Source organism: Oryctolagus cuniculus, chromosome 9, assembly GCF_051225735.1.
Source record: "Oryctolagus cuniculus isolate XC-2025 breed Fujian yellow rabbit chromosome 9, ASM5122573v1, whole genome shotgun sequence".
Classification (NCBI taxonomy): domain Eukaryota; kingdom Metazoa; phylum Chordata; class Mammalia; order Lagomorpha; family Leporidae; genus Oryctolagus; species Oryctolagus cuniculus.
In genome coordinates this window covers 99,440,167-99,464,470 of record NC_142875.1, presented here as the reverse complement: position 1 = coordinate 99,464,470, position 24,304 = coordinate 99,440,167, and the positions used below count along the sequence as shown (strand labels likewise).

Genomic DNA, 24,304 nt, shown 5'->3' with positions numbered 1-24,304 from the left:
AAGTCAAAGAGACTGGCCACACAGGCTTAGACTGTTCTAGATGATCTCTTCACTAACCCCAGGGATTGATCAGACCCTCCTCCGCATCACCTGCATCTGAAAAGCCTCCACAAACTGCAGTGGCCATGAGTCACAGGGAGGAAGCCTCTGGGAGGGAGACAAGCTGGTGCTTTCAGGAATGGCTTGCAGACAGCTCCGAGCAGGCCTAATGTGAAGCAATTCTGGGCGCTCATTCTAAGAACCACAGCAGGGGTCAACGTGATAGGGTACTGCCCTCTTGGAAGTCTTGTGTAAAAAGGGCAGAATCATGTAGTTCACTATTCCTTTCTAAATTCAGGTTTGTGCTGCTTCTCTTAGTTACTTGAAGACAGGGACAAATCACATCACTTCTTTCTTGTTTTAGGTTCTTCATCGAAAGAGAGGGGAGGGGTTGAAGCATATATTCTTTCTTGTGTCTGAGGGGAACAAATACCATAAAATCACAAAGTAGCACTGTTTTTATCATTCTGATTCCAATTCAATCTTTGTAATTTCCAACTGTGGAATTTCCACATAAGATACAAGAGTTAAGAAGAAAATCACGGGGCCACGGGGCCACGGGGCCACGGGGCCGGCGCCGTGGCTCACTTGGTTAATCCTCCGCCTGTGGCACCAGCATCCCATATGGGCACCGGGTTCTAGTCCCGGTTGCCCCTCTTCCAGTTCAGCTCTCTGCTGTGGCCTGGGAGGGCAGTGGAGGATGGCCCAAGCACTTGGGCCCCTGCCTCCACATGGCTCCTGACTTCAGATCGATGTACCTCCAGCTATAGAGGCCATTTGGGGGGTGAACCAATGGAAGGAAGACCTTTTTCTCTGTCTCTCTCTCGTTGTCTAACTCTGTCAAATAAATAAATAATTAAAAAATTAAAAAACAAAAAAAGAAGAGAATCACTTTTAATTCTGGTTCCACTAGAATTCCATTTAGTCCTCATAGAAATTTAACCAAGAAATTTAACCTTTTTCAGATCTTGGGTATTTCACTTATATAATGAAGATAACACTATCCAGAGTAGTGAAGATCAGATGTGTGTATTAAGCACTGTATCCAGCATATTACAGTCAGTTAAAGAGTGATAGTCAATCTGCCATTATTCTATTTTTATAGAATTCCGAGAAGTTCTATCAGAGACATATAGAACAGGTATATAACGACTGGAAAACCACTGGGAGTGAGTGAGATAGAATGCATGCATGGGAGTTACCACTTTTCTAGTAGTGAGAATTTCAGGCATTTGGCTATTTAAATGATGCTCTTCATTGATGATGATGTTAAGATTTAAGAATGATCTACTAGAACTTTTTTTTTTTCTTAAGATTTGTTTATTTATTTGAAAGAGTTACAGAGAGAAAGAGGGAGAGACGAAAGAGAAATCGTCTGTCCATGGTTCACTCCCTATATGGCCACAATGGCTGGAACTGGACCAGGCCAAAGCCAGGAGCCAGGAGTTTCTTCAGGTCTCTCATGTGGGTGCAGGAGTCCAAGCACTTGGGCCATCTTCCACTGCTTTCCCAGGTATGTTAGCAGGAAGCTAGCCTAGAAATGGAGCAGCAAGATTCCAAATGGCACCCATATGGAATGCCAGTGCCTACCCACTACACCACAACACTGGCCCCTATTAGAATTATTTTTAAAAATTCTGCCGGCGCCACGGCTCACTAGGCTAATCCTCCGCCTAGCGGCGCCGGCACACCGGGTTGTAGTCCCAGTCGGGGCGCCGGATTCTGTCCCGGTTGCCCCTCTTCCAGGCCAGCCCTCTGCTGTGGCCAGGGAGTGCAGTGGAGGATGGCCCAGGTGCTTGGGCCCTGCACCCCATGGGAGACCAGGAAAAGCACCTGGCTCCTGGCTCCTGCCATCGGATCAGCGCGCTGCGCTGGCCGCAGCGCGCCGGCCGCGGCGGCCATTGGAGGGTGAACCAACGGCAAAGGAAGACCTTTCTCTCTCTCTCTCTCTCACTGTCCACTCTGCCTGTCAAAAAAAAAAAAAAAAAATTCTAGGGTCCGGTGCCATGGCTCAGTAGGATAATTCTCCACCTGCGGCGCTGGCATCCCATATGGGCACCGGTTCTAATCCTGGCTGCTTCTCTTCCAATCCAGCTCTCTGCTGTGGCCTGGGAAAGCAGAAGATGGCCCAAGTCCATGGGCCCCTGCATCTGTGTGGGAGACCAGGAAAAAGCACCTGGCTCCTGGCTTTGGATCAGCGCAGCTCTGGCTGTTGTGGCCATTTAGGGAGTGAACCAACAGAAGGAAGATTTTTCTCTCTGTCTTTCCCTCTGTTTGTAACTCTACCTCTCAAATAAATAAATAAATATCTTTAAACAAATTCTGCATTATGGTCATTTTATTAAAAAGAAAAGGTGGAAGAAAAGAAGGATAAAAACCACCACTGTCTATTTTCTTGACGGCTCTGAGAAATATGTTCTTGCTCACAGGAACATAACACTGTGTGCTAGCTGTGGAATTCTCAACACTGCAGTCACACTCTGCATTAAAGAAAGTAATTAGATATGACTTAGGAAGACAGCCAGAGCTACTGAAATGTACCTTTCTCTCAAAGTAACAGGTATCATCTATGGAATAGTTCTTACTGTGCAACAGGGGTCTTTGAAAAGGAAAGGGGATTTAAGGTTTGCTATTGTTTTTAATTTCATGCCACCAACCCTGTGAGGTAGGTGTGGGCAGCCACAGGCAGTCGCTCCCTTTGTTTACACTTAAACATATGGATGGAGACTTCCCGGCACAGCCAATTGGACTAAGGAGATTCTGGGAAGAGGCAGGAAGAACCTTATCTTACTGCTAAACCTCTCACAAGACATGATATAGACAATCAGTCACACCTGAAACCTGCATTTATCACCTAAGTGTTTTATTGTACCCTTGTAATCAATAATTAAGAACCTTATTGGGAACTCTTTGTAACCTTAAAAGCCTTTTTGATATGTAAATCTTTTGTGCTCCTTCTTGTAAACAACTGGTCATGTTTAAATACTACTGGATTTGTTGAATAAATGAGCCTTGATCTTCCTTTTCCCTGCATTCCCACTCTCTGTTTCAGGAAACCCGGTTCTTTGTGCTGCAGGCCGGCACAGTAGATAACATTATCCTAATTTTATAGATGAGGAACATGAATCTCAAAGAAATAATCTAACAGTAAAAGGGGTAGCTAGAGCAACAACCTGACTTACACAGCTGCTCTCTACCAGGCTGTTAACAGGAAGACATTTACTTTCCATTAATACAGTATTTGGTACACAGTAGGTGCTCAATGGATCTGAAAAGCATATACTATTTGGATGCTCTGCTAAAGCTGCTAGCAGAAAAAGACGGTAAGGCAAGACAACCTTCTACAGATGGTTCTGCCAGACATTTAGAACAACTAATGTTTTAAGGAGAACAACTAATGTTTTAAGGAGTTTCTTTAAGACAAGTGCATGTTGAGCATCCCTAACCCAAAAATCTGAAACTTTTTTGAGAACTGACATGATGTCACAAATGGAAAATTCCACACATGTTTCATGTGACAGGTCACAACCAAAAAGTGGGCATACTAAACACAGTGTACAAAACTACTTTTAGCCTATGTATCTAAGATGTATATGACCTTAAAAAAATGGGGCGGGGGCCAGTGCTGTGGTTCAGCGGCTGCTTGCATTTCAGGCCTCTCACCTGCTCCACTTCCTATCCAGCTACTTCCTAATGTGCCTGGAAGATGGCCCAAGTACTTGGGTCCTTGCCACTCATGTGGGAGACCTGGATGGAGTTCCAGGCTCCTGGTTTTGGCTTGGTCTAATTTTGGCTGTTGTGCCCATTTGGGGAACGAATCAGTGAATGGTCTTTCTTCCTTTCTCTCCCTCTCTCTGTTGCTCTGCCTTTCAAATGAATAAAATTTTAAAAAAGGATGTATCATGAAACATAAAGAAATTTTGTGTTTAGGCTTTATCACCACTCCCAAGATATCTCCTTTTTTATATGTAAATATTCCAAAATCTGAAACACTTCTGGTTCCAAGCAGTTTAGATAAGGGATACTCAGCCTGTACTATGTCTTTGTATCTCTCATGTCTAGAAAGTACTAGAACAAAGAATATATTATCAGATACAAAATTTTAACGCAGAGGATTACAAAATTATAGTTGCAACTGAGGTCACCTTTTATTCTTAAGCCTTTATTCTTACATTGTTAGAGTTGACATTTTAAAGCAGAAAAAAAAAGTTCTATGACATCTGTGTACAGAGTACACAGGGACAAAGGCTGACTTCATACCAACAGCAAATATAATATGGAGGCTGTAAAATTCTGGAGGTGAGGAGATGAAAATAATGCGGAGGAAAAAGGCCACCTTGTGACAGCAGCTGTGGCTAAAACAGCCTGTAACGATGCTTTCCAGGGTTCTGAGTTTGCATTAAGTCTAGCTGGGTGCCTGACAATCCCAACAGGGGCTTCTTCATGACTTAAAGTCTGAACATGCAGGTTGGCACCCGCTGCAGAACATCTGGAACTTGTTAGAAAACCTTTAGCTTTTCTTTTTTTCATCAGCCCTGGTCCCCTCCTCTGATGCAGCCTCTCCAAGTGCTGTTTTATCACAAATGAGTGAAGGAAACAAGCTACCAGGGGGAGGGTGTGTGTGTATGTGTTAGTGGGGACCACATTAGAGGGTGACCCCAGAATCTGTATATCCCTCATTGCTTCACTTCTTTCTGACACTAGGAATTGCATGTGAAGGCCAAGAGCCATCAGGCAGTGGCAACTCCATTTATTGGAAAGTCTGGTCAATGCTGACTGCTTCCCTGTTAGGAAATGGCTTTTAATATGAAGCACATCCCATCAATTCAAGGCTTTAAATTAAAACAGCACTGATGCCATACCCTCTTTCCAAAAGGCATTGTCCTTGTCCCAAAGTTAGTACACACACTTAGAGGGATTAAAAAACCAAATGTCTTTGCAAGACTCCTTCCTTCTTCCTTGCAGACCTAAGATACATTTGGAGAGGGCAGGAATGTGAAAGATCGCATGGAAGGGAGACAGGAAAAGACTGCAGGAAAGGCCTCCTGCGATCTATATTATATTTCTTTTTATATAGATCACATCACTACAGGATATTCAGGGCATATGGCTAGATATAAAGAACTGAGAATTCTTCTAGCTGCTCCTTTCTAACTTTATAAACTCACAGGTTAATTTCCTTAATTTTTACTTAATGAAAACATGAAACACAGAACTCTGGTCTGCTGGACATTGTATTCTATTTGGTGTCTTAGGGTGATCAAGAGCCCCTAAATTTCTCAAATCATATGCCTGTATGATCAGGCCTAATGACTTAAGAGAATGGATATAGCTAAAAACAAGCTCACAAACCAGTGAATTTTCTTCAACAATACCCCCTTACCTCATTAGCAGTTTTGCTAAGCCAAATTCCAGTTTTCAACTTCTGGGCAGATGTCTTTAATCAATAACCACATTCTCCCTATTGTATTTAACAAGCATTCAAATACTGGATGATGTTCTCTTCTTGCTAAAAATTATCTTAGGACATTAGAAAAGGTTTTCTTTGCTTGTAAATAAGCTATGGGTTACTTTTTGCTGGTCTTCTACGTATCTCATAAAAAAGGGGCATCTCTTAGTGTCTGCCCTGCAAAATCAGCCTTATAAATAAATAGAAAGTCTGGGGCCAGTGCTGTGGTGCAGTAGGTTAATCCTCTGCCTGTGGCGCTGGCATCCCATATGGGCACCGGTTCTAGTCCCAGCTGCTTCTCTTTAGATCTGGCTCTCTGCTGTGGCCTGGGAAAGCCCTGCTCCTGCGTGGGAGACTGGGAAGAAGCACCTGGCTCCTGGCTTCGGATCGGCGCAGCTCTAGCCGTTGCGGCCATTTGGGGAGTGAACCAATGGAAGGAAGACCTTTCTTTCTCTCTGTGCCTTTCACTGTCTGTAACTCTACCTCTCAAATAAATAAATAAAATCTTAAAAAAAATTTACAGAAAGTCTACTTTTAAACAGCTTTAAATTTAATCTACAAAAAAAAACTTTGTGTAAATATTGATTCTTGCTAATTTGAACATTAAATTTGGTAAAAATACTATCAATCGATGACTAATTCCTCAAAATGGAAATTTCTTTGCTGAAAAGCTGCTTCCCAGTCTCATTACTGGAGGCAGAAGAGCAACTCTGGCAACCGAAATGCACAGGAAATGGGCCTCAGCACGAAGGATGACATCAGAGCGTGACTGCAGAGCACACGCACAGTATAGGAGTGGTCAGATGAAGAGTTCTGAAGTTAGACGGGCACTCAAATTTAAAAATTCAGCTTTCTCTATTTTCAAAAGGTAAGAATTTCTCATTTTGTGTTATGGTGGTAAAATACACATTACAGAAAATTCTACCACCTTAACCATTTTTAAGCATATTGTCCAACTAGGGATAGCTACACTGTTGTGCAACCATCATCAAAGGGGCAATTTTAACTTTGATTTTCACTAATGAAAGGACTCACATGAATTAAATATTAAATTTTGGTACAATTTAGGATGGAAAAGAAAAAGAATCTTGTTCTTACCTTTAGAGCTTATACAGCTTGCAATAAGTGGAAATCTTTTGATAAAAATTTACTTACTGCCTGTGTAACAGGAAACTGATGGGATATAAACATATTAGCCTTTTTTCATTTCACTGATTTGTACTAGTCATTGCACAAAGCTTAAAATATTCTCACAGAAGACTTGCAACAGCTTCTTAACCAGACCCCTTAGCAATATGCTGCGCTTTCTAGAAAGCCACCGATTTGCCAAGATAGAAGTCTCTATGTTGAGAATTAGTTAGACAGGATTAACAGATGCCTACTATGACACACTAGACTTACTGCACAGTCAGGCAGACAGGTGTGAGTCAGGCTGCCCCTGCACAAACAGTACCTGCTGTTTGAGCTGCTGCACCAGCCGATCCTTCTCCCGCTTTAGTGCAGCCACTTCCTCTTGCGTCTTTTTCTTAGAGGATGAAAGCTCTAAAAGAGCTATATTGGCATCTTTTTCACTAATGGCAGCCAGAAGAGCTTCTTGCCTGTAAAAGAAAATGTCCAGACTTTGATTTAGCCTTCATAACAATTCTTTGAAGGTACTATCGCTATTACTCCGATTTAAGGATGATGAAACTGAGGCTTAGAGAGCTTATATAGCTTGCCTGAGTTCAACATGGAAGCTCAATCAGGTTTGTCCTAACTCTAAATATCCTCAACATGTTGTTATATTGCTATCTCAATCAAAGGGTCCTACATTATGCTAAGTGAGAGGAGCCAGTGCAGAAGGACAAACACCCATGCTTTTATGTATATGAGGTATTTAAAGAGGTCAAACTCAGAATCAGAGCAAAGCAAGGTTGCTGGAGGAGACATGGGAGCTGCTAACCAGCAGGCAGGAAGTCTCAGTTAAGCACGATGGGTATATCCTGGAGATCTGCTGTACAACGCCGTCCCCACAGGTACTACCACTGGGGAGTGCACTGAAAAATGTGTTAAAGGGTAGTTCTCATGTTAACTTACTGAAACAAAGTCTAAAAAATATATTAAACCTTCAAAAATTATATTGGTAACAACTTAGCTTTTCGGTTTACAGTTTTTAAAAAGAACTCCTAGATATAGTTGGAGTTAAACTTGAAAAAGCAATAAACAGCGATTTTTTAATAGAGAATAATCCTGTCACCTACACATTTTATCCATCCCTCCACTAAGTATTCTGTCATTTCCAGGCAAACTGAGGCATGAGCCACATTGAAACCATTTTCATGTATAGATGGGACTCACATAACATATTGTAAACCAAGGACACTGCATTTGGAAACAGCCTTCTGTTCTGAGCACTGATAATTCTTTTTATCTTATCCATGCAAGTAAGTTTGCAGTTGTTGGTAATAACCTGAGTATTTTGAAACAACAGTTTAAACTTTACAGATTTCTTGTGGTCTAGTTAACAACTTTGAGGTATTTCCTAGGGAGGCAGCCATACATTTATAAAATAATCAGAATGGAGCTGGCGAACAATTAGTTTCATAGTCCAAGTGCATTCCTCAGTAGCTCATCTTTTATGTAAGAAGACAGATTTGATTTACAGGGACTATATAAGTGACTTGAGCTTTTGACCTGAGGAAATGTTGAATTGGAGAAAGCACTGCCCAAGTTTAACCCTGCTTCTGTCTTTTGTTAAGATAATTGAGTTTCAACAGCTGTCATCTGGAAGAGTTTTAGTTTAGCCACAAACTGGAAACCTATCTTATCTTTTGAATATTCTGGATGGATAGCTGTACTGAACCCTGAACAAGCAGGACTAACAAATGGAGGGCGCAGATCAGTTTACAGCATGGACAAGAGGATTTGTTTTAACTAGTCTCTGCTGCTGCAAGAGGAGAGAAGCTTCTCATCAACCCCAGGATCACTTTTCACTGCCCCACACTAGGTAATTCTAAGAAATGGCAGATGGCTTACAGCATGAGGCTCCAGTCAACACCAAAGGGATAACAACAATCTAAATATACCCTCTGACCACTTGAAAAAAATATGTTAAGTGGTAAAATGAGCTTAAAGGTGAAGGAGTTCAAGATGGTCTAACTATGCACAGTTTCCTGTTGCTTGCTGTCATCTGTGCCCTTTTGGGAAGCTCAGAGTCTGACAAAGCTGCTTTCTTAAGGGTGCTGCATTTCTGTAGGCAAATGGCAAAAGATGAATGAAAGATAAATTACCCTATCGAAATTATATTGAGTCGTCAGTACCTTTGCTGACTGCAAAATACAAAGGTAATGGGATCTGAGTTTTATTCTGTGTTTAAGCTCAAAACATGAAATGGTAGAAATTATTCTGTGTGTTTCTGAAGGAACTTGAGTGAATTCCAAACTCTTTAATAAATGGTATGCTTGGTCAAGAAGTGGTACAGTTAATCTCTGGGGTAAAATGTCAAATTCCCAAACAGTAATATAATATAACAGGTGACAATTTAATTTCAAATTTCAAATTTTAAAGGATGTGGAGTCTAAGCCACTGGAATAATGTCTTTTTAATAAGATGTATGATTTGATGCATCTTTAATTTTTAGTGTAACTCAAATAGATTTTTTATTATGTCACTCACTGATGCTGCTTATATTTTTTGAGGAATGGAATATGTTATCAACTGCACAGAATTCCATGTTCTTTCCCATACCCATGGTTCTCACCCTCTAACAACTCCCTTGACAAAGGATCAGACCTTAGTCCTTTCCATCTGAAAGCACATTCTTGATTTTGATTTTTACATAAGTATTTGCCTACAAAATGTGCTTCATAGTCAAGAGAATAATATATTTTGATAATATACTACAGTTAATCATATGAATTCTGAGTAATATCTATCATTTATTAGTTTTTAGGTTTTTCTTTCATTTGAGAAAGGACAGAGATAGACAAGAATGTGGAGTCTATTAAATAAGAATAGTCGGGGCTGGTATTGTGGCATAGTGGGCAAAGCTGCCGCCTGCAATGCCAGCATCTCATATGGGAGCTAGTTCGAGTCCCAGCTGCTCCACTTCTGATCCAGTTCTCTGCTATGGCCTGGGAAGGCAGCGGAGGATGGCCCCAGTCCTTGGGCCCCTGTATCCACGTGGGAGACCCAGAAAAAGCTCCTGGCTCAGATTGACTCAGCTTCAGGCATTGTGGCCATTTGCAGAGTGAACCAGCAGATGGAAGACCTCTCTCACTGCCTTTCAAATAAATAAATCTTAAAAAAAAAAAAAAAAGAAAGAAAAAAAAAAAAGGAACAGTCATGACATTTTGGGAATAAGGAAAATTGCTGTTTCCCTAAAATATCTGATAAAAAAGATCATATGGTATACTTCAAATTTATGTGGTTAAATTTTACATAGTACACTTAAAAGCTGTGTTAAGAACAATCTGCTTTTCAGAGGGACTGGAATGCAAAGTGGAAAAAAAAAAGCAAATTGCAAAAAGATCTTATTTTAGTAGTCACTTATTCAATATAATTGCCTCTTTGCAAAAAAGATACTTTCTGATAAGAGTAATACACATTCATTGAATAAACACTGAAAGACACTGAAAAATTATTTTAAAAACTATCAGAAACAATTCCTTTTTAATCAGTCAATGGCTTGAGATACAGAAGTCACCTATTCCGATACTGATATGGATATTTTCAAGAAACTGAACCTTAGTTGGAATTAACCACTGACTTTAAGAGCTTTACTAAAAGATAATCCACAGAAATGGGAGACTTGGCTAGTGTCACACATTCTGACTTTGTTTCCTATGAGCTCCTCAGGAGTAATACGAGCACATAAAATGTGAAAGGTAATAGATGTATGCCACAGTCCTGGGCAAAATAAGAACTTCAGTGCTGTTCCCGCCAAATTACTCTCCTTGTCCTGTTTGTGTCTTTTCCCCAGTCAAAGGGGAAAAAGGAAAATGTGGTCACAAAACCTTTCAAAGTGATTAGTAACCTCCTACTGCATGACTGACATACCATGTTAGGAGCATAATGAGCAGGCAGCAGCAGAAATCCAACTCTAAGTCATTCAAGTGGTCAATTCACTACTCCTGGTGCTTTAAACTACCAGACCAGTTGAACCTGCCCTTTGACCTGCAAATTCTAATAGAATCAAGATGTTTCTCAAAGTACTCTGCTTTGGCATCAGAGCTTCAGGAAACACAAAGCTCACCTCCCTGTCTCCTCACCCCTTCTGGGCAAACTCCAGAAACTGGAGGCAAATGGAGCTCAAAACCTGTTTGATGATTTCTGAATCTTGAGACCAACACAGTAAATAAGAGATTATAATCAGTATTGGGATGATGATAGTTAACAACCTAAGAGCAAGTCTTAAATGTGCATGTGTGTGCTTAACAGAAAGGCAAGACAGAGAAACGACTATGAATGAAGGAATGTTATTAAGGTTTATTATTCTCTCTTCCTCCAGCTGCATATTTCAAATTGACTGTATAACTATGGTTCATAAATTCCATTATTCTGAAAAGAAGAGGAAAAAGGATGGAAACAAGAACAAAATCAGTAGCTTTGGCTATTTTACTGTCATGGCCAGGTAGGCACAATTTAATGCATTCTAATTCTAGGATAAATGTAAAATGCAGATTCTCTTAAGGATGGATTAAGTAATCTTTAAATCTCCTAACTTCTTTGTTATTTAAGCAATGGACCTCCCACAGTAAGTAGTGAACTGCTGGGCTATCTCTTCTACTCTTCTATCTCTATTGCTTCTCTGTTTACTGTTTTCTCCAGCTTCCCTTGCAAGAGGTTCCCAGAGTAAGGTGGATAGACTACCTCATCAAGCTCCTGCAAACTGTAGTCCCTGGGTAAGCCTCTGTCGGCAAATGTGACTCAAGCATCTGATCGCTTAAACTTTCACTCCTGTACCTCTTATTGTGTCCTCTCAAGAATGCCTTTACTTAGATAACCAGAAATCTCTAATGTAAAATGTCAACACTAAATCAACTTTCCCTTCTCCTGTAACAAGTTTCCCTTTCAACAGTAATAGAGCCACCAAACTCCTGTGCCCACAGACTGAGAACATTTACATACTGTGATTTCTTTGTTTTCCATGGTCAATATTCCATTCTGCAGTCTCTTCCTTTCTAGTGGTTTTTAATGAACCTACTGCTCTGCGCCTGCACTGTGAACCTCGGTCACCACTGCCCGTTTATATTGGGCTTTATTATTCTTAAAGCCTCTTCTCTGACTTCCCCATCATTCTACACTGTTACATTTTTCCAAGGTCATTTTCAGGGGCCTTTTACCACATCAAATGCTTTGACCTAATAATCAGGATCATCTATAATTTTTTAGCTCATTTTTCCTGGTTGTCTTCTGAGGACCCTTTGTGTCATAGACTATCTGTTTATTTTCCTTAAGGCTTATGTGATACTCTCTGCCTGAAATGCCTGGTTTCTTATCTAATTACTGATTTTTGTCTTTTCACTTTTTATTTGTTAGGCAGACACACTGGGCTGGGTGATGGGGGTAGGGGGGATGGGGAGCTGGTGGTGGGAAACAGGTAGATAGAGATCTTCCATCTGCTGATTCACTCCCCAAATGCCCACAATAGCCAGGCTGGACCAGGCTAAAGCTCGTAGCTGGGAGGCTGGGACCCAAATACTTGAGCCATCATATGCTGCCTCCAAGGGTACGCATCAGTAGGAAGCTACATCAGAAGTGGAGGAAGTGGGACTAGAATCAGGCCCTCTGGTATGGGACACAGGTGTTCCAGTGGAAACTTTACTTCTGTACCAAAAATCTACCACTGACTGTTAACTTCCTTCTATTCAGCATCTCCTGTCAGGTTAGATCATATTAATAAGCACTCACTCTGTGAAGGTCCTTCAATTCCACACGTGCAGGTCTTGCTTCCCCAACTATAATACGTTTATGGTTACTGCTATAAACTAGTATACTGTAGTATACTATTATAGTTTTCTACTTAAAAATTGTTAATGTTTACTGGTCTTTCAATTTAAGTCATTAACTATTTTTTAATTTTAATTGTGGTAAAATACATGTAAGATTTGTCATCTTAACCACTTTTTTTTTTTTTTTTTTAACAGGCAGAGTTAGTGAGAGAGACAGAGAGAAAGGTCTTCCTTCCATTGGTTCACACCCCAAATGGCTGCTACGGCTGGCGCGCTGCGCCAATCCGAAGCTAGGAGCCAGGTGCTTCCTCCTGGTCTCCTATGCGAGTGCAGGGCCCAAGCACTTGGGCCATCCTCCACTGCCTTCCTGGGCCACAGCAGAGAGCTGGACAGGAAGAGGAGCAACCAGGACAGAATCCGGCACCCCAACCGAGACTAGAACCTGGGGTGCCGGTGCCGCATGCGGAGGATTAGCCTAGTGAGCTGAGGCGCTGGCCAACCATGTTTAAATATTCAGTCCAGCTGTGTTAAGTATATTCACACAGTTGTGTAAACAATCTTCAGAAGTAGAGTTGGGCCAGGCCAAAGAAAGGAGCCAGAAACTTCTGGGTCTCCCACATGGGTGCAAGGTCCCAAGCATTTGGGCCATTTTCTGCGGCTTTCCCAGGCACATTAACAGGGAGCTGGATCAGAAGTTGAGCAGCAGGGACTTCAAATGGCACCCACACAGGATGCCTGCATTGCAGGCAGCAGCTTAACCTGTTATGCCATAATACTGGCCTCTCCAGAACTCTTAATTTTGCAAAACTGATATTGTGCCCATTAAATAGTAACTGTCCATTTCCCCATCCTTGGTCCCTGACAATCATTCATTTATTTTTCTTTTTTTGTCTCTATGAATTTGACTATTCTGGGTAAGTCATCTAAGTAGAATCAGCCATTTTCTGACTGGCTTATTTCACTTAGCACAATGTTTTCAAGTTTCACCCATTTTGTCCATGTATCAGACTCATCTTTTTCGAGGCTGAGTAATATTCCATTGAACTAGACATCACATTTCTTTTATCCATTAAGCCTTCATGGAGAGCTGGGTTTCTTCTAATTTTAGCTATTTTGGATCATGCTGGTATCTTAATTTAAAAAAAAAAAAAAAAAAAAAAAAAAAACTTCCTTCTAGAGTTTTGGTTCATGGCTTTGAAGACTAGAAGCTTTGAAATATTTTTAATCACCTGCATTGCATTTTCCTAACCTGTTTGCATTTTATTTACTCTATAAACTCTATATTGTATAAATTTCAAAAAACAGTTCCTGGCACCCAGCAGGCTCTTAGTAAAGATATCTTGAACCAACAGCTCCTCCAATTCTGAGTTCACTGCTACTTGCTGCAGAAGCTATACAGCTGTTCAAGTGTTTTCTTTTTGTTGAAGCTATGAGTCACTCTATTTTAAGGCTCCCCTCCCACCCCTTGATGTAATAGCATGTAAGGCAAATGAGTAGAGAGTTAAGAGTGAGGAATATCAAGTTTTGAAAATATAAAATAATCCAAGGCTAGAAAGAGACTCCTAGCCCTGATCACTTTACATTTCATTTAAAGTAATGAATTGGGTTATTCTCTAGCTAGACAGATGACATATGGAATACTAGGTTCAATTCTAGATGCCATAATTTAAGGGGCAGTACAAAAGTGGGCTGTATCTAAAGGAGGATGACAGGGTAGGGTTATAAAAGGGTGAGTTAGTCCAAAAAGAGTTATTAATATAGCATAATTGCTATCAAAATATTTAGGGTAGATTTTGCAGAAGGAGTATAATGAATCTTTGTTTTAGAGGTACACAGGAAATGTCACAAAGATGAAGATTTCAGTCCATAGAATACACATCTAATTTATTAACACTCATTAATAAACAGAATTGGAAAGCCTAAAAAATTATTGAGCTTCCCATGACTAGGTGGTTAAAGGGACTTTCAGAGATATTATTTAAGTGACTTTGATAAATCTGTCTTTTTTATAAATCTGTAATTGTCAGAAGTCTTTACTTTTATTTATTTGAAAGGCAGTATGACAGAGAAAGAGCTAGAGATTGAGACTGATCACCCATCTGTTGATTCAATTCCCAAATGCCTGAACTAGCTGGGGCTGGGCAAGGTTCAAGCCAGGAACTACATTCAGGTCTCCTATGTGAGACACAGGAACCCAAGCATCTGAACCATTACCTGCTGCCTTCCAGAGTGTGCATTAGCAGGAAGCTGGACTGGAAGCAGAGAAAGGACTTGGTCCCAAGAACTCTGAAAAGGAATGTGGTTATCCCAAGCAGTGGCTTAACCTGTTGTACCACAATGCCTGCCCCAATCTGTCCTTTATAACCCTAAGATTTTACTATAACTACTAACAAAAATGACAGCACCAATAAATTGTATGGACAGTGAATGCTGGAGTAATACATCATCAGAGAAATTACCTTTGGCTAAGGATGTAGGAACTGAGACGGGCCTTTTTGGGCAGAGAGATCACAAAGACATAAGATGGCAAGCGTAAAAGAGCACAAATCACGTGTAAGTACCCTTTGCATGACTGGGTTAGGGAGTTTCTATAGGAAAAAGGAAATGGTGGAGAGAAACAAAGAAGGTAGTTTTGAATAAGAGTGGTCTATAAATGCTCTGAGACGGTAGTCTAAGGAATAAACACAGATTGTGAACTCCTTGATGGCTCTACCTAGAATCCAGCAGCAAAGGGCAATAAAACAAATACTGAATAGGAATCCTTTGATTTTGAACACAATATAGAAGCACCAAAAGTTCTAGAAAAGTAAAGCATGGCTTTAAAAAGAGTTGGAGGCAAAGAGGAGCGACTAGAAGGTTCTGGAAGCAGAAAGGTCAGGATGCTACTGCTACAGATGCAGAGCATTCTGATTAGAAATTAATATTATAAAAATTGTCTTTAAAGAATTAAGCATCAAATGCTAGTTGATCGTACGTAAGAGTCACAGGTAGATGACTGTTAGTGAAAAACTGCTGTTATTCAATGAATACTCAATACAAAATAAGACTCACATTTAAGATTTTGATGCTGAGATAAACCTTCCATGTCAGCAAGTCTACACTGCTTCAGGGTGGGTGATGCAATGACACTTACAGAGGTCCTGCCTAATAGAAGCTTCTTGCAGCACCGTGGCAAGTCTTCCTGCAGAGACCAATCTCAGGATCCTCTTGGTCATTGCTTACCTTACATCTCCACATCCCCTGAAACACGGAAAAGGACCTCATCTACACTAAGAAGCACACTGGCAAGAAATGGGCAGAGAAATGATTCCAATATTGGTTGATTTTCATTTTTCAGGAATCCTTAAAAAGAATCAAAATTATCCTGAAAGCAGAAAGTTCTGCTAAATGTAGTTCCACAGATGAGGCTGAATGAACAAAATCTTGTGTGGAAAACTTGTGTTTGGCTTTTTCTTTTACTTTTTCTGAAAAACCAACATATAATATATCAAGCCCACTGAGGATAATAGCAAATTTGGAAAATGTAGCTTTACTGTGATATTGATACTTCTCCTGTATCTCTTGTTTCTTAGACTGGCAAAAACATGACACTTTTATCACCATTTGTCATAAAAACAAAAATGTATAAGAAGATGTTTCAAAGGTTCATGGTTATGGCATAACGGGTTACACTGCCACCTGCGACACTGGACTCCCACACTGAAGTACAGGTTCCAGACTCAGCTGCTCTGTTTCCAATCCAGCTCCCTGCAGTAACACCTGGGAAAGAGCTTGGGTTCTTGCCACTAATGTGGGAGATCAACATGGAATTCTGGGCTCCTGGCTTTGCACGGGCCAGCTTTGGCATTGTGGCCATATGGGGAGTAAACCAGTAGATAGAGGATTCTCATTCTTTCTCTCTCTCTCCTCCTCTCTCCCTCCCCACCCTCTTCTCTCTTTCCCTTTCAATTAAATAAAATAAATCTTAATAACAAAGTTCATGGAAAAATAGAATTGAAAAACAATTATTTTGGTGCAAAAAATTGAAATCTTGCAGTTTTTTTCATAACATGCATTTTTTCTACAAACTTTTTGAAGACCCCTGTATCCTTTCCATTAGTTTTAAATTTATAAAAATTAACAGTAATTTAACCCTCAGTATAGAGCAATCAGTCATTGCCAGAGGTTGCTTAGCAGAAAATGGAAAATGACTGGAAAGGGGCACAAGACAGCCTCTTGGAAAAGTACCAAGATGTGGCCATGGCGGTGGTGACACAGGCACAGACATCTGTCAAAGACCACCAAACTGTATGCTCAAAATGATGCATTTTATTGTATGTGTATTATCTCAATCAAGTTATTTTAAAGATAATAATAAAAATTCCCTGAATAAGGATTGTTTTAACATAGAATATAGTTTTAATTGTGGTAAAGACATGTAACATAAAAGTATCCCATTGTAACCATTTTTTATTGTTTCATTGGCATTAAGTCCATTCCAGTTGTGGTGCAACCACTGCCATCATCTGTCTTCCATCTTCCAAGCCTTATAATCTTCCCAACTGAGATTCTGTACCTATTAGGCACCAGCATCCCGTTACTGTCTGTCCCCAGCCCCTTAGCAACCAATGCTCTTTCTGTGTGACCGTGACTATTCCAGGCATCTTGTACAAGTGCAGTCCACACAGCATTTGTCCTTTTGTATCTGACTTATTTTACTTAGCGTAATATCTTCAAGGACAATATGTTTTTTACATTTCCAAATGTAAGTGACCTTGAAGATAAGAAATACTCTATCTGCCCTGTTGCCTTTCAAATTGTTTTTCTTTATTCTATTTTCCAAAAAGAGGCAAACAGATTTCTAAAAATCCCTAGCTTTTATTTAGCCACCATTGGACTAAAAAGGTGTTGGTGGGATGAGCCAAGACCAATGGGTAAACAGATTAGGAACAGTTTAGGGGGACACACTGACAACAGCTACTTTTGGGGTTCTGATACCTTTCTTATTAAATCTAGTTAAATAATATACAACTATAGTTTCAATGCTAATACACTCAACATTGTACAACATAAAAATCTCTTTATACAACTTGCTTTCTGCCTGTTAATATTAAATATCATTTATATGACATTGAAATCTGTTTAAGAAACTGGAGATGATATTTAGAGTAGTTCTAATATCTATTCAAGTATATAAAAGTGCTTAATCTTCTAAAGGACTGTAAGAAAATGACACTTGAAATGCTAGCAATAGAACACAGCAATTTAGAGGTAAAGGGTCTAAAAACAAAGAATGAACTTCATAGAAAAACATAATGGCTTTATTATGAGAGGCACTGGAATCCAGGTCCTCTATCATGATATTAAAAAAAAAAAAACAGATTCAACTTCCTGGCCCTAAAGAGGATCCCAATAAACTGTGCACATTCTTTCTACTCTTCCCCGTGCATCATATTTCATATAAGGAATCACCTATTAGCTTCATCCCATAATGTATTATTATTTGAAAATAAGTAAATAAATACCTTTCAAAAACTACACTCAGCTTTTAAATGGATAACCATGGTCTCAGGATTACTGTACGACATGGCCCCATGTTCCAGAGTTTTGCTTTCCTATGTGCACTTTCATGAACACTGAGTTTGGAATATGAATCCAAACATGGTTTCTATAAAGATTTATTTATTAATTTGAAAGGCAGAGTTACACACAGAGAGAAAGAGACAGGGAAGCCCATTTACCTAAACACAAGAGGAAATTTTGTTAAAGAAGTCCTACTACATCAGTTTTTCAGCAATCACACAAGAAATTTATCCTATTTTTGTTCAAAATCATCTCAATAAAAAGGAAAAAAATCTTTAAGAAAATGGAGACAACAAAATAAAAGAACAGGGGAAGAAACATTTTAGTTACTTACAAATATTATAAGTGTGGCAGTAATATACTATAGGAATTTAAAAACAAATGGAACCTCACAGAACAGTATCAAAATCTTTCAAAAATTACACTAGTATGTCACAAAGCCAGCTACCGAAAAAAGAAATTTAATAACTTTGATAGTTCATTTTAAATTTATTTTAGGTACTGAGCTGCAGTAGCTTCAAAAGCTTGGACATTTTTCTCACTAGCGTATGACCTAGCACTTGGAACGCTAGTGCTGCAAACAAAACTAATATCAAAGTTACCAATTCTCAGTGTTTGGTGAGCGCCTGCTATCTGCCTGGTCTTGTGCTAAGTACTACTGACATACCAAAACAATGACTTCACAGAACATAGTCTATTCTGGAAGCAAGACATTAAACAAAATTATGCACAAAACTAAATAATTATAAAGAATTTTTCTTTGTCTTTGTATGTTAAACATCACAACAAAATTTAATAGGCTCTTTTCAATTCTACTGATGATATCCATGTATTAAAGTGTTACAAAATTCCTTCTGTGTTAAAACCAAACCAAACCAAACAAACCAACAATAATTTTGGCCAATTTTTTTTTTAAACAAAGCCTGGAACACCCACTATAAATTTCGTATGTGTACAACAAGAAGACTGAACTAGTTAGGACTGCAGCAAATGCTGAAGCAATTGCAGAATACAGGTAACCACATGGGAATAATAAGTATGGCATAATCTGTATTGCATGATTAACCTGGCTTGCCCCAGAGGACATGAGCTCAATTCTATGGAATCCTTGGGACTACTGAAAATTTAGTATTATGAACTATGGGAAGATGCTCCTTCTTATTCTACATGTTTTTAGAAGTTATTTGATTGCTTCCTTTATGAAGATATATCTGTGCTTCAAATAAAAGCTGAGACCTTTAGAAGATTTATTTTGGGAAGTTATATGAAAAATCTATTCTAATTATGCTGTCAAATTTGTATTTGAAACTGGTTTCAAAGTTTATTATATTAAGTATCTAGAAATATGATAAATATCCTATTTATTATAAAATTGAATTTTAGTTTTGATAACAAGTCTGGCACACAGATAATGAGCAAGGGGGCTGTGTTTTTTGGACCACAATGAAGTATAAGTAAATAATTATTTTCAGGGATTTGTAAACTGGGTCTGAAAGTAATTCCCAAGAAAAGGATTACAAAGGATTATACATTTTAGCAACAGTACCACTAATGCAACAAGTGCAACATTGTCTAGGTAAGTATTCTGAGACTCAATTGGATCTTAAGTTCCAATGTTTTTATTTTTTAAATTTGAAAACATTTTTATTATATAAGTAGTACAAAGGGTTTGGCACTGTGGCATGGTAGGCTAAGCTTTCTAATGCAGCACCTGCATCCCATATGGGCGCTGGTTCATGTCCCAGCTGCTCTTCTTCTTATCCAGCTCTCTGCTTATGGCCTGGGAAGGCAGTGAAAGATGGCCCAAGTGCTTGGACCCCTGCACCCACGTGGGAGATCTGGAAGAAGCTTTTGGCTCCTGGCTTTGCATTGGCCCAGCTCTGGCTATTGCGGCCACTTGGGGAATGAACCAGTGGATAGAAGTCCCCTCTTTCTGTATCTACTTCTCTCTCTCTCTGTAACTCTTCTTCTCAAATAAATAAAATCTTTTTTTAAAAATTAAAAGTAGTACAAATAAAGAAAAATGGAAATAATGAGGAAAATTAATTTGATCTATTTATTGCCCTGTTATCCTAATAGAACTACAATTAGTAATGTGACTTGTTCATCTTTTTTTTTTTTTTTTGCAGCCATTATCACACTCATTCATATACTTTTTTTTTTTTTAATTTATTTTATTTACTTGAAAGAACTAGAGAGAGAGGTAGAGACAGAGAAAGAGGTCTTGTATCCGCTGGTTCACTCCCCAGATCACCTCAATGGCCGGAGCTGAGCCAATCCGAAGCCAGGAACCAGGAGCTTCTTCCAGGTCTCCCACATGGGTGCAGGGACCCAAAGACTTGGGCCATCTTCTACTGCTTTCCCAGGCCATAGCAGAGAGCTAGATCAGAAGAGGAGCAGCTGGGACTAGAACTGGTGCCCATATGGGATGCCGGCGCTTTAGGCCAGGGCTTTAACCTGTTGCACCACAGCACCGGTTCTTCATTCACACACTTCTGAACCTTGCATTTTTAATATACTGGATGGGAAGAGGAGCAGCTGGGACATGTATGTGAGTCCAGGTTCCCAGGGCCCATATGGGATGCCAGTGCCATAGGCAGAGGCTGAGTCTACTACGCCACAGCACCGGCCTTGAAACAGTTTTTAAGGCTGACACTATCTCTCTTGCAGTATCTCTTGCCATGACGCAATGAGGAGGGTGGTGACAAGAGTGGATGGCAAGGCCCTGTGCTCTGGGCTGCAGCATCCTCTGGCCTGTTAATCCAGTCTGAAAGCTGACCCTCTGGATGAGCTCATTTTTAGGGAAGTAACAGTAACTGCAATAGGAAAAACAACGGGTAAAAATGTTTTACTTTCCACTAGGGATGAAAATGCAGTCAAAAGCAAACTCTCCAGGCATCAAAGTACTTAGAAACACCCCTGCGAGCCTGCTGAGGGGGCCTGCGAGTTGAGTGAGGAAAGAGGTGGCTGTCAGAACAATGTGCTAGCAGCTGCAGAGGGCGATGGAACAGCTCCTGGGCTCCGCGCTCTGAAGCGATCCTAGGCGTGAATCTGCACACAACTGAAATTAAACTGTCTCCAGCTGAGCAGTTCTACAGCAGCTACTCTATATTTCTCAACAATAACAATCTCTCTACTGGGAAGGCTTTATTCTTCAGAAAGAAAACTTACGAATGGGACTAGCTGAGCCAATCCTGACTGTCTCTGAGATAAAAGATGAGGCTGGCAGATGGACCTCAGATCCAATCTTTTCTGACCACAGTAAGCATCATCAAGTGCTGATACTGTCTTTCTAAGGGGATAGTCTAAGGGGTTGGCAGTGTAAACCCAGCAGGAAGTCCAAAACAGACTACTGCAGAATCAGACTCCACTGTGGCCAAAGTAAAGGGCATCAGCAAATCCGGATCACTTTGCAATTTCCGAGGCGCCATCAAGTCCTTCCTGGTGCTACTATGACTGAGGGAGGGCAGAATGCGAGTGGCCACCATGGTGGGAAGCCCTTCTCCTTCCATCAGGGAGTGGCATCCCACAATATTCCTATTTTCTCAAAGAAGTACTCTTACAACTTCCTAGCCAAACCTCATATTCTTGACTACACTGGACAATTTCTTGAATACAGAGTTACTTCCAGCTATGTTTTTGATGTTCTAGCTTCTCTAATTTTGAATTAATTGGTCCAAGTTGGGCATTGGTTGGCTGTTAGTGTGCCTTCCTTGCGTCCCTTCTTCCTGCTGGCTGTGACGCATAGTGGATCACATGGATAAGAGGGATACACCAGGAGGGTCAAGCAACAAGAGACGGTAACTGTGAGCCCCTGGCAAACGTAGAAAGCAGAACTACCATTACCAGTTTGGACTCTCACAGGAAAAAGACACAAACTTACATATGGTTTACTCTCTAATGGTTTTTGCCAATGCAGTTGAACATATATGCTAAGTAGTTTTAATGAAATGTTTCAGACCTGCTTAGCATACACACTTAACATGTATATGAAGCAAGTCTATGGAAAGTCTGTAACTAGAAGAACAGCATCACTGGAACCTAAACTTTGGAAGAGAAATTAAGAAATTAAGTTAGTCCTAAGAATGCATCCTAAAAATAAAAAAGAATAAGCCAGTCAAGAAAGGAATACCTTATTCAGATAATAACCACTCATTTGGTGTATATTATTGATTAGAATAGGATCCACTAAAAATCTGTAGGATCTATATTCATTTTAAAAATAATGGCACAGGGGTTTGCATTTTGGTACAGTGGGTTAAGCTGCTGCTCACATGATAAACCCATATAAGAGTGGCAGTTAGAGTACTGGCCATTCCATTTTGATCCAGCTCCCTGCTAATGCGCCTGGGAAAAGCAGTGGATGAAAGCCGGCGCCGTGGCTCAATAGGCTAATCCTCCACCTTGCGGCGCCGGCACACCGGGTTCTAGTCCCGGTCGGGGCGCCGGATTCTGTCCCGGTTGCCCCTCTTCCAGGCCAGCTCTCTGCTATGGCCAGGGAGTGCAGTGGAGGATGGCCCAGGTGCTTGGGCCCTGCACCCCATGGGAGACCAGGAAAAGCACCTGGCTCCTGGCTCCTGCCAGGATCAGCGCGGTGCGCCGGCTGCAGCGGCGGCCATTGGAGGGTGAACCAACGGCAAAGGAAGACCTTTCTCTCTCTGTCTCTCTCTCTGTCCACTCTGCCTGTCAAAAATTAAAAAAAAAAAAAAAAAAAAAAAAAAAAAAAAAAAAAAAGAAAAGCAGTGGATGATAAACAGCTCAAGTATTTGAGTTCCTGCCCATTTGGGAGACCGAGATGGAGTTACCGGTTTCTGGCTTCTGCTTGGCGCAGCCCTGGCCTTTGCACAGATTTGAAGAGTGAATCAGCGGATGGAAGATTAGTCTTGATAATTCCTCTTTTTCTTACTCTGCACTACAAATAAATAAATAAATCTTAAAAAAAAAAAAGATGGCATGTTAGTTTTATTTAAAAGAAGACTAGGGGCGGCTCACTAGGCTAATCCTCCGCCTGCGGTGCTGGCACCCTGGGTTCTAGTGCCAATCAGGGCACCAGATTCTGTCCCGGTTGCTCCTCTTCCAGTCCAGCTCTCTGCTGTGGCCCGGGAAGGCAGTGGACGATGGCCCAAGTGCTTGGGCCCTGCACCTGCATGGGAGACCAGGAGGAAGCACCTGGCTCGTGGCTTCGGATCGGCGCAGCACGCCGGCCGTAGCGGCCATTTGGGGAGTGAACCAATGGAAGGAAGATCTTTCTGTCTCTCTCTCTCTAACTCTGCCTGTCAAAAAAATTAATTAATTAATAAAAAAAAGACTAGACCATACTGCAGAGGGTCTAGTGGTGAAGATGCTGCTTAGGAAACCTGGGTTTGAGTCTCAGCCTTGCTTCTGATTCCAGCTTCTTGCAAATGCATATCTGGGTGATGGTGCAAGTATCTGGGTCCCTGCCACCCACTTAGAAGACCTGGATTGAAGTTCTTGGCTCTTGGTTTTAGACTGACCCAGCCTTAGCTGTTGTAGACATTCAGGGAATGAACCAGCAGGTGGGAGATCTCTGTCTTCACTGCCTATTGAGACATACATTTACTTCACAAAGTTACAGAAAAATGGCAATTAAAAATATTATTTTGGGCCAGCACCGTGGCTCATTCGATTAATCCTCTGCCTGCGGTGCTGGCACCCCGGGTTCTTATCCCGGTTGGGGCACCGGATTCTGTCCTGGTTGCTCCTCTTCCAGTCCAGCTCTCTGCTTTGCCCCGGGAAGGCAGTGGAGGATGGCCCAAGTGTTTAGGCCCTGCACCCGCATGGGAGACCAGGAGGAAGCACCTGGCTCCTGGCTTCGGATAGGCGCAGTGTGCCGGCCACAGCGCGCCAGCCGTAGCAGCCATTTGGAGGGTGAACCAATGGAAAAAGGAAGACCTTTCTCTCTGTCTCTCTCTCTTTCACTGTCTAACTCTGCCTGGGGCCGGCGCTGTGGCACACTAGGTTAATCCTCTGCTTGCGGCACCAGCATCCCATATGGGCGCCAGTTCTAGTCCCGGTTGCTCCTCTTCCAATCCAGCTCTCTGCTGTGGCCCGGGAAGGCAGTGGACGATGACCCAAGTGCTTGGGCCCCTGCACCCACATGGGAGACCAGGGGGAAGCACCTGGCTCCTGGCTTCGGATCGGCGCAGCTCTGGCCATTGAGGCCATTTGGAGAGTGAACCAACTGAAGGAAGACCTTTCTCTCTGTCTTTCTCTCTTACCACCTGTAACTCTACCTGTCAAGTAAATAAATAAAAAATATTTTAAAAAATATTATTTTGGGGTTCAGTGCTATGGCACAGAT

At 41.0% G+C, this 24,304-nt stretch overlaps 1 protein-coding gene across 13 annotated transcripts in view; it reads right to left on the bottom strand.

Annotated features, from left to right (window-relative positions):
* ERC1 (ELKS/RAB6-interacting/CAST family member 1) overlaps positions 1 to 24,304 on the bottom strand; it is a 522,480-nt gene that overhangs the window by 123,084 nt on the left and 375,092 nt on the right. For all 13 annotated transcript variants that reach the window (XR_016213449.1, XR_016213450.1, XR_016213451.1 and 10 more), the window contains one exon: positions 6,942 to 7,086. Coding sequence is in view for 10 of the 13 variants with exons in the window: in XM_089304491.1 (XP_089160617.1) it covers positions 6,942 to 7,086 (145 nt within the window). In the remaining 3 variants the exon portion in view is untranslated. The remainder of the gene's footprint in view (positions 1 to 6,941; positions 7,087 to 24,304) is intronic.